The 15,960-nt window shown below is 36.0% G+C and overlaps 1 protein-coding gene across 2 annotated transcripts in view; it reads right to left on the bottom strand.

The window, feature by feature from the left end:
• Nucleotides 1–169: 169 nt before the first annotated feature.
• The window catches only part of LOC126379898 (uncharacterized), a 47,229-nt gene continuing 31,438 nt past the window's right edge, over nt 170–15,960 (bottom strand). The window contains exons 8-11 of one of the 2 annotated variants that reach the window (XM_050028887.1): nt 8,002–8,242; nt 5,938–6,948; nt 5,367–5,669; nt 170–5,044 (exon numbers count right to left, since the gene is read on the bottom strand). In XM_050028887.1, the coding sequence (XP_049884844.1) occupies nt 5,028–5,044; nt 5,367–5,669; nt 5,938–6,948; nt 8,002–8,242 (1,572 nt within the window). In that variant the 3' untranslated portion in view covers nt 170–5,027. The remainder of the gene's footprint in view (nt 5,045–5,366; nt 5,670–5,937; nt 6,949–8,001; nt 8,243–15,960) is intronic. The other variant, XM_050028885.1, reaches the window with a different exon arrangement.

Raw genomic sequence — 15,960 nt, 5'->3', positions numbered from 1 at the left:
AGATTCCCTCGAAACGTTCCGAATTTATAGCGAATTGATAATTTAAATGACTTCGTTCTGATAATCTACATACGTTCTTACAGATAACTTGCTGATAAAATAATAATGTCGAACGTAATTACAAGAGGAACGTGGATGTTGTCAAGTATGGAAGTAATTTACTACAATAAACCTTTAGGGAAACGACTTTATTCACAATCAAAAGGGTAAGACACACGGAGCAAACACCAATTCTTGACAGTTTTGTAATAGATAGGTATACCAAGAAATTACATGTTACAGCTATAAAGTTATATCTAGAAGACTACGCAGTATAATGTGTACAATAAGTTTAGGACTACTAAAACTTACATTAACACAAGACTACCTGAATATTAATATCAAAGAAATCGCAGTCTTTAAATGTAATTAAACATTATAAGTCGTAACGGGACAGTTATTCCCAAACATTACAATAGGTTTAATATCACTAATAAAAATATAAATTCGAAGATAATAATACGCCTGCATTCCAGATGGTCAGTTTTTTTATGATAAAAGCTCTTAGGTGTGTATGTGAGCTGATAAAAAATAAATAAAATAAGCAAATAGAATAAAACATTTATTTTTAAAATGAAATTTTAAGTACGACAACAATATTGCACTAATTTGTAAATAATTGGAACTTTTGTTAGAGCCTTGCGTGACTTAATAAAATAATATTTAATTGTAAAATAATCGTTACTACATTGAATTAAATTATTGGCTCGTAACAATACTGTTTTATTGTGAATCACAACATATATTCGATAAAAATAGATCGTGGTATTTTCTAACAAATAATAAAGGTTTGAACAAATTTTGTAATAATACTAGTAATCTAAAAAAAAGTAACTATGTCTTATAAAGTAACTTAAAATCACCTTTTAAAATATAATGCCTTACTCATCTACAATGTTTTTAAAACAATCAAGGTAATTGGGCGCATTAACTGAATGTGGTATTGAAATTGGATGTATTTGTAGAAAGTTGAACTATAGAACGAACGTTTAAAAAACAGAATTACCAAAATTCCCAATAACTGAAATAAGCGTAGAAACAAATTGACAAATAATAATGAGTGTCAATGTAACTTGTCTAACATAAAATTAGATTTTACTATGTATTACAAATGAATAATAATAAACAGGACTAGTATGCTCCCCTATGCTGCTCTTACCAAGCACGAGTATATAAGATTATTATCGCCAGGAAGCCAACATAAATGCCCTGATACCTGATTTGAAAACAAAATTCACTTGTAGTTTTCTTAATGACATCTGAGGAAAATCAATGCTTTTACGCATTGTGTTTCGATTATTCGGTTGAAATGCGTCTTCAAATAATAACTATATCTTTTAAAATCTACTAATTCCATTTTCTTTATTATAGAGCAACAGTGAAATTATTTATATCATTCTTACCCTACTTTTCGTTATTTTGGTATGCGTTTGTGAAAATGAAGTCTACTTTATTTCTTACTTTAAGGTTATCACGGACTTATGTTGGCGATAGTACATGACTAACACAACAAGAGTTTCACAGGCTCGTATAGATTTTATTGAAAAAAAATAAAAGATGTAAATAGGTACCTTACTAGCAAGCAGCACATTATATTTTAAAAGATACTGATGCAGTTAACGACCCTACTCAATTTTAGATGAAACTGGTTAGATGTAATTCAAGTAACTATTTAAAGCAAAAAATCGAATCAGCCGGTAAAAAATATTATAACAATCACTGAAATATGATGTGTAAAATCGTTTGTTGGACGCATATTAAAAATTATAATGAAATTTTCATTGTACGCAAACTCGATGACAATCAATGGATAATAAAATACTAAGTCAAGTTTTTGAGCACAATGGTTCCCTACTTTTTAATTGGTATGTGATAAAGTAGCTTATAAAGTATTTACAAATTATTTACCATCGTAATATTAATAGTCGGACATATTTAACAAGTTTGTAAATAGCAACCTATTTATGTCCCTAAAATGATAAGGGAATGGCAACAAAACACATTAAATTACAAAACAAACATATTTTATACCAATGAAAAAAAAACGCACATAAATCAAAAAGCTATACAAATTTAGCGACAGTTATGGCAGTCAAGACAGATTCAAGATTGATTATGACCATACTTTACAATCTAAGATCTTACCTACTAAATAGCTTAGACCAAGAAATGAACAACTAACAGTGACAATTTCTGGAGTGAAAGGCCCTACTGGCCACGGGAATGTGATGCTTCCTGACCACGCCACTATTACAAATTTATTTTTCTAATTTATTATTTGAAATAGTGCAAAACAACAATTTCAACAAGTCAGTTTCAAACAGTAGTCTCGAAAATGTATATCGATAGAATCGATGAAAAAAAACATGCGACTGCCAGAGAAAGGGAGTTCCTTATCTTTCATACAATTAAACCACCTATTTTTAAAAACCATAATAGACTTGGCGCGTTAATTCACATACTGATTAGAAAGTATAAATGGAAAAGTATACCATTACTTGCCATAATTATGAACATCCATTTATTATTCAAACTCATAATTTTAAAAACACAACTTGGATGAGATAAGTACCTAAAGTTATTATGAACAAGACGATGTATTGATTATTTTAGATTTGGATTAGGTTAGTTTCGTTACCAAATTGGTTAAGTTAGTATGCTGATAACAACAGCCCACGAAGCGACCGTGCCGCGGGAGCGGCCAGCGAGTGCCAGACCCGAATTCTATCAATTCCAATTATGATTGCTGTTATGCATTTAAATTTTTAAGTGTTTTTATGCTTTTTAATCTTTATGTGTATTAAATTATTTATATTAAAGATATATTTTTTAACAATTTAGATTCAATGAGAAAACGTAATTATTACGCCTTTTATCGTCGTTTGCCAGGTAGCGTGGGCTAGGAAGTATGCTTTCCAGCCACGCCAATTTGGTCAACTATACAGAATTTTCAGGAGTACTGATGGTACCGACATAATATTATCGTTGTTTGTGTGCCAAGTGGTCGTAGCATTGCCTGTCCTGGCGTGGCTAGGAAGTATCAAACTCATAGCGGCCTGGTTAGTCAAGTTGTACAGATTCTGCTAATAACATGTACGTATATTATAGGATGTAACATCTATCGGTTCATGGAGGTACAGTTCTACAATCTGAACATTTATTTAATTAAGTAGTGGTACAACTATTAACCACTACACCTAATTACTAGCATAATCCGCGAAGAGTTACACAGAGTGAAAAAATAGTTTATTATCTGTATAGATGGACATAAGTTATTAGTTCCGCTCTGAATGGTTTCTGAAAGTTTATAGTATACAACTGGGAAATATGGGTAATCGAAAAACTACCACATAAAACAGTTACAACATTCTAACAGAAATTTTAAATTTTCCAATAACATTGTAATAAAATATTTATTTTTCTTCGTCATCCCACCATCAACATTGTTTTGGCGAGGTCAACATTGCTCACACAGAAGGTTTCTAACTATTCACTTTAGTATACATTTAAAAACTTGATTTATCTATAGCCCAGTAACTGTCTCCACGATGCCACTGCCAATTACATATTTTAGCATTTTATTCGTGAACGTTAATAAAACATTGTGATAAAATGTCAACATCCCTCTAATTTAATACACGTAATAGAAATTGAAAAATATTAATCCACGGTCATCATTATACACTTTCATATGTTTAAATCGTCAATTGTCGTCTATGTACTATACATATACGAGTACTATAGTGGTCACAAACAAATCTATGTCGAAACAGTACATTCTAATAAAACTACTACTATTGTATAAACTTAACGTATTGTGATAGTTTTGTGACTACGGATAAGAACAATTCTCCCTGCTTTGTGACCACTATTTATTGTTCTAATGAAGACAAAATTTAGCTACAGCCAAGTTGATTAAATGAAAAAAGGAATCAATAAAGCTGCTCACTGCATGATGTAAGGAGCAGCGTAAGACAAACTGTTTTTTTCTTTAGAATTGGGGCATCAATTTGTGTTTCACACGTTTAATACTGAATTAGTCTTACAAGATAAATAATAATCGAACTCAATACTTAACCGTTCGCTCAAAAAGAGCGACTACTTAAATTTTATCTAATTCCAATAAGTACTTAAAACTATGACTATTTAACTTTCAAATACCAAAAGTTACTGATTATGAGACTCTAATCCTTTATTGTGAACTTTTATGTTCATGGGATTTTTTCAAGCAAATTGCACATTTTTTTTGTATTTGGTATAACATAACGTGGAAATAATTTGTTATAAATAAAAAAAGTAATTTTAATTCTAATTTTATAACCCTAGACTGTGAAAGATTTTTTATGAGACAATATGGCAAATCTAGACTCCTTAACCAACAACACATCAATAAAAAAATAAGATATAATTCATCAAACTCGTAGAAGTAATTTGTACTTAGGTGTAAAAGAAACCTAATGAGTTGTCCAATCGTAATGTAGCCAGATAATTTATTTGTGTAAATGTGACCAAACATATACATAATAAATATATCTCCAAAGAATTCAACATTCTCAATGTCTCAAATAACCTGGCAACATATTAGACAACACAAAGATTACCCAATAAAATGGACTTTGAGCGATATTTCGGCTTTTGGTGATAAAACTTAATTAATGAATATCACAAATAGCCAACGAATACAAACAGAACACCAAAACATTTTATTGTGATTTTTTGTCCAAAAATATGAACAACATGTTCTTGCGAATATTTACTAGACGAAAACTTATAATTTTGAACTCGCGAATATCCTTGCATTGATTACTTATCAATTGTGTTGTTCATATCTCAGAGCCGTTGTAATGTTCAGAAAATGAGTGAATATAAGCGTAAGAAAGCCTGAACATTGGCTGTACTATGTGTACCGTCTATAGCGATATCATTTGAGCATTTTAGCCTCCCACAGTTGTTTGTTTATTCATTTAGATTCTGACGACTTCATCGCTTCAGTAGGATGAAACACCTGTAAAAGAGATGTATTGTTAAATAAGATTTCAAATATGAAATATAAAAATGCGTGCTAATTATTATTTTATATGCAACAACATGTGTAAAATTACAAGCACTCAAGAGTCAAGACGCATGTACAAAGTTTAATGTAGACGTCTCGATTTGCGGAGTTGCAAATTCGGAACGTTCGCAAATCGCACAGTATAATGATATGTTTAATAAATCTGATATTTTTCAATAAAAAATTGTGAAGTTTTAATAAAAAAGAATTATGATTTTGAAAGAAAGTGCAAACAAAAGGTACAAACAAAAAGCGACAACGGACATGGAAGCACCTGTCATCACCTCAACGGGGAGTGAGCTTCTGCGCGGGAGTTGTTGCAGCGTCCTCTCTTGCACGCTGTAGGTGGCCTTCGCGAGCCACTGCTGGCAGGTTACTATGGGGTTCGGTTTCCTGCGGCCGCCGTTGACGCTGTGCCGCAGCGCGCCCAGTGCTGCCAGCCCGCGGAACTCCGACGGAGCAACCGGCGCCGGGGCAGAGCCCCTACGCCGAGACCAACATTCTTTCCCCGACAGCGTACGCCGCAATAATTGTGGAATGGCCGCTGTCATTTCACGCATCTTCTTTTCTTTTGGCGCTACAATAAATAAAAAATAAATATAGTATAGTCCGCTTCATTGCCGATCCGATAAGTGTAAGAAAACATATAGTATTCAGTTGTTTATCACACTGGTCACGATGAAATCAATTAAGAGATTATGTCCTCTTCGAAACGATGTACTACCGTGCGAACGTCAGCCTGGTGACACGTAATCCACCTCCCATTCTAGTGGGGATACCGCGTGAGTTACGTATGTTGCTGAGATTAACTTTATAATAAGGTATAAGAACACATATAAACTTACTGTATGCGACAGTGTCGGTGGGCATCGATTTCCTACGGCGAAGAAGCTGATCCGAAGAGATTATTCCAAGCTGTACTGAAGTCAAGTTGTCTCTAAGCTGACTTCCTAACCCAGGCGATTCGCGCCGAGGCCCCCCCGAGCCCCTTATCAACGGATCAAGATTCTCTTTCTCTAAATTATGTGAACACTCAGTTACATCTACATTATTATTTTCAGAAGCGTCATCGTTATCAGTCTTATCAGTATCATTTCTCTTGAATATATTGCTAAATTTGCCCTCTTTCTTCTCGAACTTTCCAATGTCAGTCTTGGAATATCGGGACGGGTATATGGCGTCCTCATTGCTCGTGTGCAAGGGGCGAGCGGCGAGTGCGTGTGCACGGGCAATCGTTTCCAACGGTGGGAAGGTTTGTTGACGAATCAATTTCCATGTTCCGCCTTCTTTCAACACTGTGTTGAGCCTCGTGGCCTGGACCGGGGTCGTGATGGAGGCTATCGAAGAGTCGGGTAACAGTTTCTCAGTGCTGAGCACCTTCTCTGCGGCGGCGTGCCCGTGCTCGCAGTGTCCACGCACGCTCAGCTGCGAGTGGATGGAGTGCTCGCTGCCCGCCAGGCTGCCGTTACCGCGGCGCGACTCCGCCAGGGACGACGTCACGCTCTTATCCCTGCTCTTGTACTTAGAGTCCTGGAACACATTCAGTGGTACTGAGAACCGTCTCAGTTGTTCCTTCAGTCCTCCTTGTTTGGTAGGGTTCAACGAACTCCTGCGCAGTGGCAAGAGCAACTCGGAACTGCCGGAGATGTTAGTCCCGGAGCACGTCTCTAGATCGTCATCGACCATGTCCGCGTCTGATATCTCTGTTCTTGTTTCTTCAGCAATTTCTTGTGCCACCAACGTTTCCCATTTACTCTGGTTGTACAGTAGATTTTCAAGCATCTGTGCCGATAAATCGTTTTGAAGAAATCTGTGCCATTCTGTTATGAGGGGCGTGACGACGAATTTGAAGAATCCTGAAAAGAGTTGTAATTAATTATTTAATATATGAAAGAAAACGTAATATAAAAAGAGACTGAAATGTAAGAATGTATTACAAATCAATATATAGACCTTTATTGAAACTGAAGTGGGTAATTATACGCCTTTTCCATGATACCTGCAATCCGCACTGTCAATGGCCTCAGCTCGTAATGACAATGCAACAGGTTTATTACGTTTGTTCATAACAGTTTTCCGATAGCAATTTCTTCAATTTCAATAATTCTTTCCCTATAATAAGTTATCCGTGTATTGTATTATAAATACATATTTGTAAAAGCGAATGCATATATTGATTTTATGTTATAAATTGAAGTTTGTGTGGAAGAAATTGCTGTTTAGCAATTAGGCCGTCTATTCTGCTTATGATATCTTTTTCGACCGTTCTGTATGTTATGTTATGTGCAATAAATAATTAATTGATTGATTGTAAGTGCTTACAATTATTGTATTCGAGATTTTTTTATATTTCTATTTTATTTAGCGTATGCATGTGCGTAACGAATTTCCTATAAGAATCCAATATTGTTGATTATTATTATGATATAATATCTGTATTGTTCTACTTGTGCACCTAAACAATCAAATACAATTCAACTATTGTAGAGTTCACAGTAATGTTTATATGATTGAAAAGTACAATAGGCGTCGACTAGTCTGCACACTGCAGGTGTCCATTGGGATTCAATTTAACCGATTAGGTATATCTATATGTCGTGTGACCATAACGTTATGGACACAAATGGTTGATTCAATTACAGAAAAACACACATGTGCCTGCTATAATATGTACGAAGCAATAAAAAGAGATTCGTATGGTTTCGATTGCCGAACAGCTTTCTTTTTCTATTCAGACTTAGTCGTAACAACAACGTATAAACGACCTATTTACGTCCCACTGCTGGGCACAGACCCCTCTCTATCAACCGGGGAGGGTACAGAGTATATTCCACCACGTTACTCTAATAGGGGTAGTCAGGACTCACGGTATATTATGAGTAGTTACGATAAACAAATGAATGTGATACCTGTTTGAATCTTCGGTATCGAGGTGGTGTGTCGGTCGCAGAGGGCGGTGACCGGTAAGTTCAGCCGTCTCTCGTAGTCGCCTTGCCTGAAGAACTCTTCACACACCTTGAGGCTCCACTTCCGGCTGATCTCCCAAGGGCGGCAAGGATTTGATATGTCGGCGCACTTGAGGGCTATCTGCAGGATCAAGTGTCGATGCTCCCTCTTCGTCATGTCAAGGGTATTGGTGTCGAGGTGCCCCTGGAATGCAAACAGTTTTCACTCGGACATACTACTCTAATGACAAAACGTTACACGCTAATTTTTCGGCCGCTTTAATAAAAATAGCAGCATAAATGATTCAAATGATCCAGTAATCTTAAACATGATCGCTGTCCACCAACAAACAAAATTCGCAGATAGAGGGACACAGATAGAAAAAATATTTATGTGCTGCCAGCTGCTTCACGTATTTGCTAGTTGATTCATAATAAATGAAATAAAAAAGCTCCCGAGTATAAAACTACAATTGCAAGTCCAAGTACAAAGCTATTCTTGAATGATTTGACGTCTTTTGAGATGACGTCTACAAGACAAGTGCTTTTTAAACACGTGCACTCGTGGTATGCAAAAAGTGTTAACTTAAAAGCGGTGTTTTGGATAAATTAACTTATTAGACCTGTAAGGCTCCGTTGCGTGATTCCAACAGTAAGGCGACGGCAAGCCGCATGTATAATGGACAGGCAAGATTCGACTAATGCACTGCGGTAACTACCTCAGACCAGACGCAAAACAGAACGAAAATTATTTTTCACAATTGCAATAAACACCAAAAGAATTTAGTTTGAAATGTGAACGTTGGAACTATATTAACAAAACAATGCATTTGTTTGCAAAGAAACTGTCAGAAACAAAAATCTATATTTAGAGATTCGCGACAATGTGGAATGTCGTAACTGATATAATTTTAGATCGGCAGTAAGACGTCGGTCGCAAAATCGGTTTTGATGAGTTTGTGGATCATAATCGTGATGTGTTTGTAGAGTTGTTTGCGAGACAATCGTCACAATTTACGCGCCGCAGGGGACCACTTTTGGTGCTCCACGCGCTAAATATATAGTGACTCAAATACAAACACATCTACAGTACTCATAGTAATAGAACGTATTACGTTTCTCTAAATCAAGGTTTAAAGAAATGTTTCTGTAATAGTATCCCGTCTATGCTTCAAGCTTAATTAAGTTCCGTCTGAAGCCTTTCTGCGTATTATCTGCACGCACTACAATATACGCGAAACTCCTCGTGGCGCTCGACTCGAATATACCTACCACTCGTGAAACCTCGCCTTATTTGATAATATTGTTCTGTATAAAACTTACTTTTTATATCTATACGAACTTAAATAGAATAAGTACGAACTCAAATCGTCAGCTTCAAAAGAATATTGCCTCTCTCTCTATTATGGTTGAAATTTACCGGACACACAGAACACGACATCAATAAGATTGACTAACAACTTCGGTTTAGCCAACTCTGGGCGATCCCGCCCGGAATTTAAAATCAGTAACAGGTGTTTGATTTTTAAAATATCTCTGAAGTACTTAGATTATTTGTTACATGATTGAAAAAAAAAACTTTATAGCCTTTTTAAAAAAAGAGAGTGAATATGAATGTTAGAGATAACAAAATGAACTCGGTTTCTATGAATATTTAGTAACGATTTTAAATCAGCAAGATTGTATTGATAAAGCGAGTTATAAAAGGAATTAAAGGATAAAACCAACGTATTTTCAAATTTCCACACGCTGGTAAGTCACTAACTGCGGTGACAAATATACCTCATCAAAGATTAACCGTGTTATCTAAGTGGGACTTTCAGCGTTACACCTAGACCACACTTCGCGACATCTGTATTAGGTATAACGTCGAGGTTCCTGCTTTAAAAAAAAGTTATTTCTGTACTAAACTTGTTGACAGAGAACTGTAGTATGATGTGTGTCAATCTAACACTTATAGACAGATTGTTCTTTGTTTTTTCAAAAATACGTCAGTATGAATTATAATAAAAATAAGTATGCCCTCTGTATGTACGAGCTAATCACGAGATGCGTTTTTTACTGTATGTGATCTACAATCCTGTAAGAATCCCATACGGTAAACATTATATCGCGGCGAAGTCGAATCGAGTTACTAGTCTATGAAAAATGACTTTAAAGATGTGTCCAAAACTGTAGTCGACTTGTAACTGCGTAATATGACAAATAACACTGCATTTCAAATTCTGAGCAGCCGGGCTTACGTACGTACGGGCACGCGGCTCTAGTTGCGAAACCAAAGTTGCGAAACGTAGGTTATCTTTATCCTACAACGACACGTGCGAATGAACGGCTCACGCTTTGCATTGCCACCATATTGTGCAAACTCACATGATACTCACACTTGTCCTACTCAAAAATATAAACCAACTTGGCCTTCGCAACAACCGCGCCCCTCGTTATTTTCAGCCCACTTCTGCTTGACTTGGTAGAAGCTGTGGATAATCCTAATGAAGGCGCCACCATCCCCTTTGAAATAAGTAACCATTGTTTATTTATGTCACCGGCTATAAGTCGATGTAAGGTTCAAAGTGGTTTGAAACGAATAAGTGGTTACTCCGAAGTATCGATGCAAATACATGGTAATTAAATTATTTATAGGAGACAGCTAAGTAATTAAGCCTTACATATCGACTAAGTCGAGCGTAAAATACTAACCCACAAGAAAAAAAGTTAGATTACGAGACGGTACCTAACTATACTTTCTAAATCGTAGTAGGCAATACTAACCGACGACATTTTATATAAAAACAGCTGTTTACAACACATGAGTCAGTCTAACGGACATAGATTTCTAAATATAAGTTGCGTCAAAAATACTCGCCAATAAATTATTTACTAATACGCGTTTTGAAAACATACGCGCAAATATGTTTACTTTCAGCGTGTGACAGATAATGGACTCTGTCATTCTTATCAGTTATCACGAGTCCGCTTCGGCGTAGTCACCATGGCAACCAATAATCCTGCTCATGTCAGCCCTCCTTTCAGAGCTTTCCCGCTTTCAAGATAAACATACTCAGTTAAACAAAAATGTCCTTTAAAAATTAGCAGAAACAAATTTCTGCGATAGATATTCCTACAGAGATTAATGAATCACAAGAAAACAACCGGCTGATAGTTTTCGTTTAAGGATAAATTGAGAGATTACCACTCCCAACGCCTTTATACGTCCGTCATGTAAAACATAACGCAATAGTCGGCTTAATCGGATTCTGCGACATGCTCGGGAAGAGGAGAGAATTAAAAATGGACTATGATAGCACATTGAAATGTAGGTATGACTTTGCGTATGTTTTTCTTTAATGTGAAGGAAAATTCTATCGGAAAAAATTATATCATCTTCTACCGTTTCTCACGGGGTCCGTTACCTAACCTGAAGATTTGACAAGGCCAGTTATTTACAAAAGGGACTGTCTGTCTCACCTTATAGCCTCGAAGGAAATCCCAGCTCAATAACTACAGGTCAAGCCACGTACTTCCGAAATGTATGTCTCAAAAATGTGGGTTCCTTGCGATGTTTTCCTACACCGCTAAGCAAGTGATAGTCATTTTTGATCCAAACATGAAATAGAAACCAAATTCTAAAATCGTTGGATTAGCTTAATGACTGTATTTGGCTTACATTTCTGCATGTTAGCCATAAAATACACTACCATATTAGGCCTGTGTGTTTATCTAAATACGTAGACTTTACTATTTATAATGCAATTTTACTAGTTAATTAAAATCACCTTTTAGATTCGCGTATCGATATATGTTGTAAATATTATCGTCTAAGGTATGAATCTTTATTAATTCGCCAGTTAATAAGCGGTGACCTTTAGTCAGGAAACTTTATGATGAAGTCCTTTCCGACGGGAGTGTGGATGGCGATTACCTGGAAACTGAGTAATTAATTAATCTTCTAAACTGAGTAATTAGTTCTATCTAAACCTTCGAATATTATGAGTACCTACACGTTCTTCATACATAAACTCACTATCGCAAACTCTAATGGTGTCAGAGGCAGATCTAAAACTACTTGACTGGACAATGGAGTAGTTTCCAACTAGTCAAATCAGTTACTTTTTAAACGTCAAAACACGAAATCACTACTGATTTGTATGAAAAAGCTACCTGTGACGTCATAGAAAAACGTGACAAAATTTCGCACTTATTAATACATTTTGCATTATTAAAATTCATAAATAAATTAAATAGAAAACTTCTTTCTCACCTTTAGATCTGTTTTATTTAGTAATCAGAATTTCATAACTTATCTATGACCTAGGAAACTACCCAATTTGCAGCCATTTTAGATATAAAGTTCTGAGATGATTATGAATTTTATGGTGACAGGTCATACACCATACATAACTTTCGTGCACACAAATAGTACACAAGTTATAATATTATCGTAAATACAGGGTCGTGTTGCTAACCTCCATTTCAAGTATGTAATATCGTTAGTGGCATTGGTTTAACGTATAATCTAACTAAAGGCTTGTTAGCAATGACAGTTACCAGTAAAGGTTAGTTTTCATTTCCTAAAAAATATTGACAATAAAAGCTTCATAATGTACTCGTATTTATGCTTAAAAAATCTGCTAGTGACTATGTTCTTTACCTGACCCAGTTCTTGACGTGAAGTACAAATTTAATATTTGATACGATTCGATTTTCATGTGAAAAGGAAATGCATTTACAGCTGTTACGGAATGTAAGGACTTAGCAAATACAAACAGTGATTCTTCTTCTTTCGTGTGGGTTAAAAGTTTAATCGACCGACCTCAGCAACCCGGGCGTTAGGGTTATTATAATTATAATCGAGCCGTCACAGGCCCCTGACATGACTCATGTGGCGACATAGTAGCCGGTAGTAGTAGTAAAACAATAATAATTTACTAATAGTAATGTTTACAATATTAACTTATAACAAGTGACGATGCTACACTTCCTGCCATGTGGCTTGTCTCGCGTGCGGATTAGCTCTGCTTGTGGCACACGGGAAATGTTTTTCATACTCTATAGGTATACGAACAGAGTACGTAATGAAAAACGTTAACGTGCTGAGTATTTACCGTCACGCGCCGTATTAACAGCGAATACTGAATTGTATCTACAAAGCAATAAATACTAAAACGCTTTATTGCACTTATGTGCAATAGTCAATTTATTATTGACTAATTAAACACAATCGGCAGCCCTATTACTAAATAGCAATTTTGTACAGGCAACTTTTGATTGAAGTGAATATATCGGTGTCCGAATTATAATCTTATGGGCGCTATCTGCAGTTGGACGAAGGGTACCTCACTCGATTGCAGAACCAACTTGTTACCGGCAACCAAATTCCGAATAATTTCCCGCTGGTGGCGCAACCATGGTGTCCTAGTGAGATAGGGCGGTAATCGTTGTTACTAACTACTTGTGGCTCGGATATACCCCAATAGGGGTTACAAACAAATTACCTGCTTACAGACTTGGTAATTTGTATATCGGGTGTAACGACAGACAATTTTGTAGGTAGCCTGAACTTGACCATGGGAATGCCAGCTTTCTTAGGTAGTTAATTACGTTGATTATTTTTTCACCGTAGCGGGGGCAATTTACTAAATGACCGAAGTTCCGCTTGAACGTTACTAACGCGGCAGTTCATATTTGTGATAACAGCTAAACAAACTGTTGCCCGATGACGCACTCCGTAACATCTACACTCGAGCCCTTTGCGATATTTCCAGATTTATATTCATAAAGAAAGCAAATATTTATATAATAAACATCGTTTCTCGAAAAAAAAAAGATCATCAAAGCTGAGAATAACGACGAACAAAAATAACAGAAATGTACTACGAGAATTTTAAAGCGATTAGTTCGAAGCCACTTGTTGGCTCAACTGGAACTAAATAAGCGAGAAATTCAACACAGTGAGGCTACTGCAGCCGTCACATATAATTAAAATCCATTTTGTGTTGGTCTGCAGGAACTTTTCCATTTAGTCGTGTGGTGAATTGAGTGACAGACTGTTTAAAATTCCTTAGCTAAGTTAGCTTCACCGAGGGTAGAGATTTGCACTAACTCAATTTGGCGAGAAGTGTTTTAGGTTGATCTGCAAAATGAGTTTAATACGTTTTTGCCTAGTTTAAAAGAAAAATGACGAGCACAAAAATAGATTTCTTGTGGCTGTCTACATTGAGAATAAAAATAAAGCTACGATATTTAAACGACATTGGCCCTGCTATTCTAGTTGACAGAGCGAATATACGTAGATTGTTGCGTTTTGTTTGACCATTTCCTCTACATCAGCCCCTAAGTACGAGTAAAATATAGCAAGTATTAAACCACCAAACGATGTTGGTACCTACTTAGTAATAAATTTAAAATTGTAGTCACCTGTAACGTTGAAAACTTCAACTATAAATAACTTGGTGTGCAATATAAACTTGCGGTAGCTTCTGGAGTTGTCTTTCAAACGGGAATCGATTTGCACCAAGAAACTTCATATCACAGTAACAAATAAATGACAAGCGGCGCAAGAAGGGCCACGTGACAAGTCGGAGGCTGCTGTTAAGTATATTTTGCATATTTGTGACGTGATAGTGCGTGTAGCCGTGGTATAAGAAGACCAGGTACGCTCAATCCTATGACAAGCCGCCATTGCTAGCCCATTGATGATGTAAGTGTTACCATTCAATTGGAATCTCCATCATTCCAATGACGTAAATTTTATTATTGAAAATTAAGTGAATTACTGACTAATGTATTTAATTACTATTATTTGTCATATATATAAAATAATAATCATTAAAACTGTAAATAAATCTTTTACTAAAAGTACAAAATTTTCTGGGAAAGAAAATTAAAAAGAAAACATTGGATGTGAGTAATTTATTTTTTACGAAATGGCAACGTAAGGTGGGATGATGTCATCTGGGCTAACCTTGAAATGCCTCTATCAGGTTTAAACATACCCGGGGGGTTAAAATGGCCACATCGAAGCAATTCATCTAAGAAAGCAATATTGCTATTTGACATTTGTTTGCATTGCGCACTTGCTTTTATAATAGCAATATTGCTTTCTTAGATGAATTGCTCCGATGTGGCTATTTTAACCCCCTGGTTTTCATATACCATGCGTGTAGCGACACATTTTCGACGCGCAAGTATCTGCGAGATTGTTGAATCGAGCTTACTGCACGAAACTATGCTATCGTGAATGTGAACGCGGCTCTAGCGTGGAATGTATACTTGAGCCATAGTCATATTTTCCTGAAACGCGGTCAGCGGCTCAACGCAGAGCAAACAACTCTTTTTGGGGCGAGCGCGCGTCACACCATAAGTAACGTATGAAATTTGCTTTCTATTAAAGTAATTTGCATAGTATCATGCTGCAACTTAAATTTTTTTTCAAGCATATATAAAGTCTCATAATATAGCTGTAAATTAACGGAATAGAAATGAATGTTTTTTTTTATTCTTGACAACTAAGTTCGTAACGCGCGTAAATACATTATAGAGACGAAAGATACTTACGTAATCGTTTGCTAAACATTGAAACCCGTCTTCAGATTATTATGTTTGCGTGCACGCGCGTAACGAGAGTACTAAATAATAAGGAAGCAAGAGATTAGCTCCAATGGCTCCCTAAATAGTTCAAGAAAGGCGAGGACAACTATCACCCACACAAGGCGAGATCAAAAATTTCTGTGTACTATAATATCCAGACATTTCACTGTGGTTTCCAACACAAATAAAAATACGCACGGACAGTGACCTTGATAATAAAATACAAGCACTACTGAAGATGAGGTCGAAATTAAATTTTAGTACAAAGTACCTGGATTCAGTGCATTGAGTAGTAAAAAGCATTACTGTATGTATGTAAAGTTTGCTCCAAGTCAA

This window comes from Pectinophora gossypiella, chromosome Z (genome assembly GCF_024362695.1).
Source record: "Pectinophora gossypiella chromosome Z, ilPecGoss1.1, whole genome shotgun sequence".
In the NCBI taxonomy this organism is placed as follows: Eukaryota; Metazoa; Arthropoda; class Insecta; order Lepidoptera; family Gelechiidae; genus Pectinophora; species Pectinophora gossypiella.
Note: the sequence above shows the minus strand (reverse complement) of the source record. Positions and strands in the feature narration are given on the sequence as shown.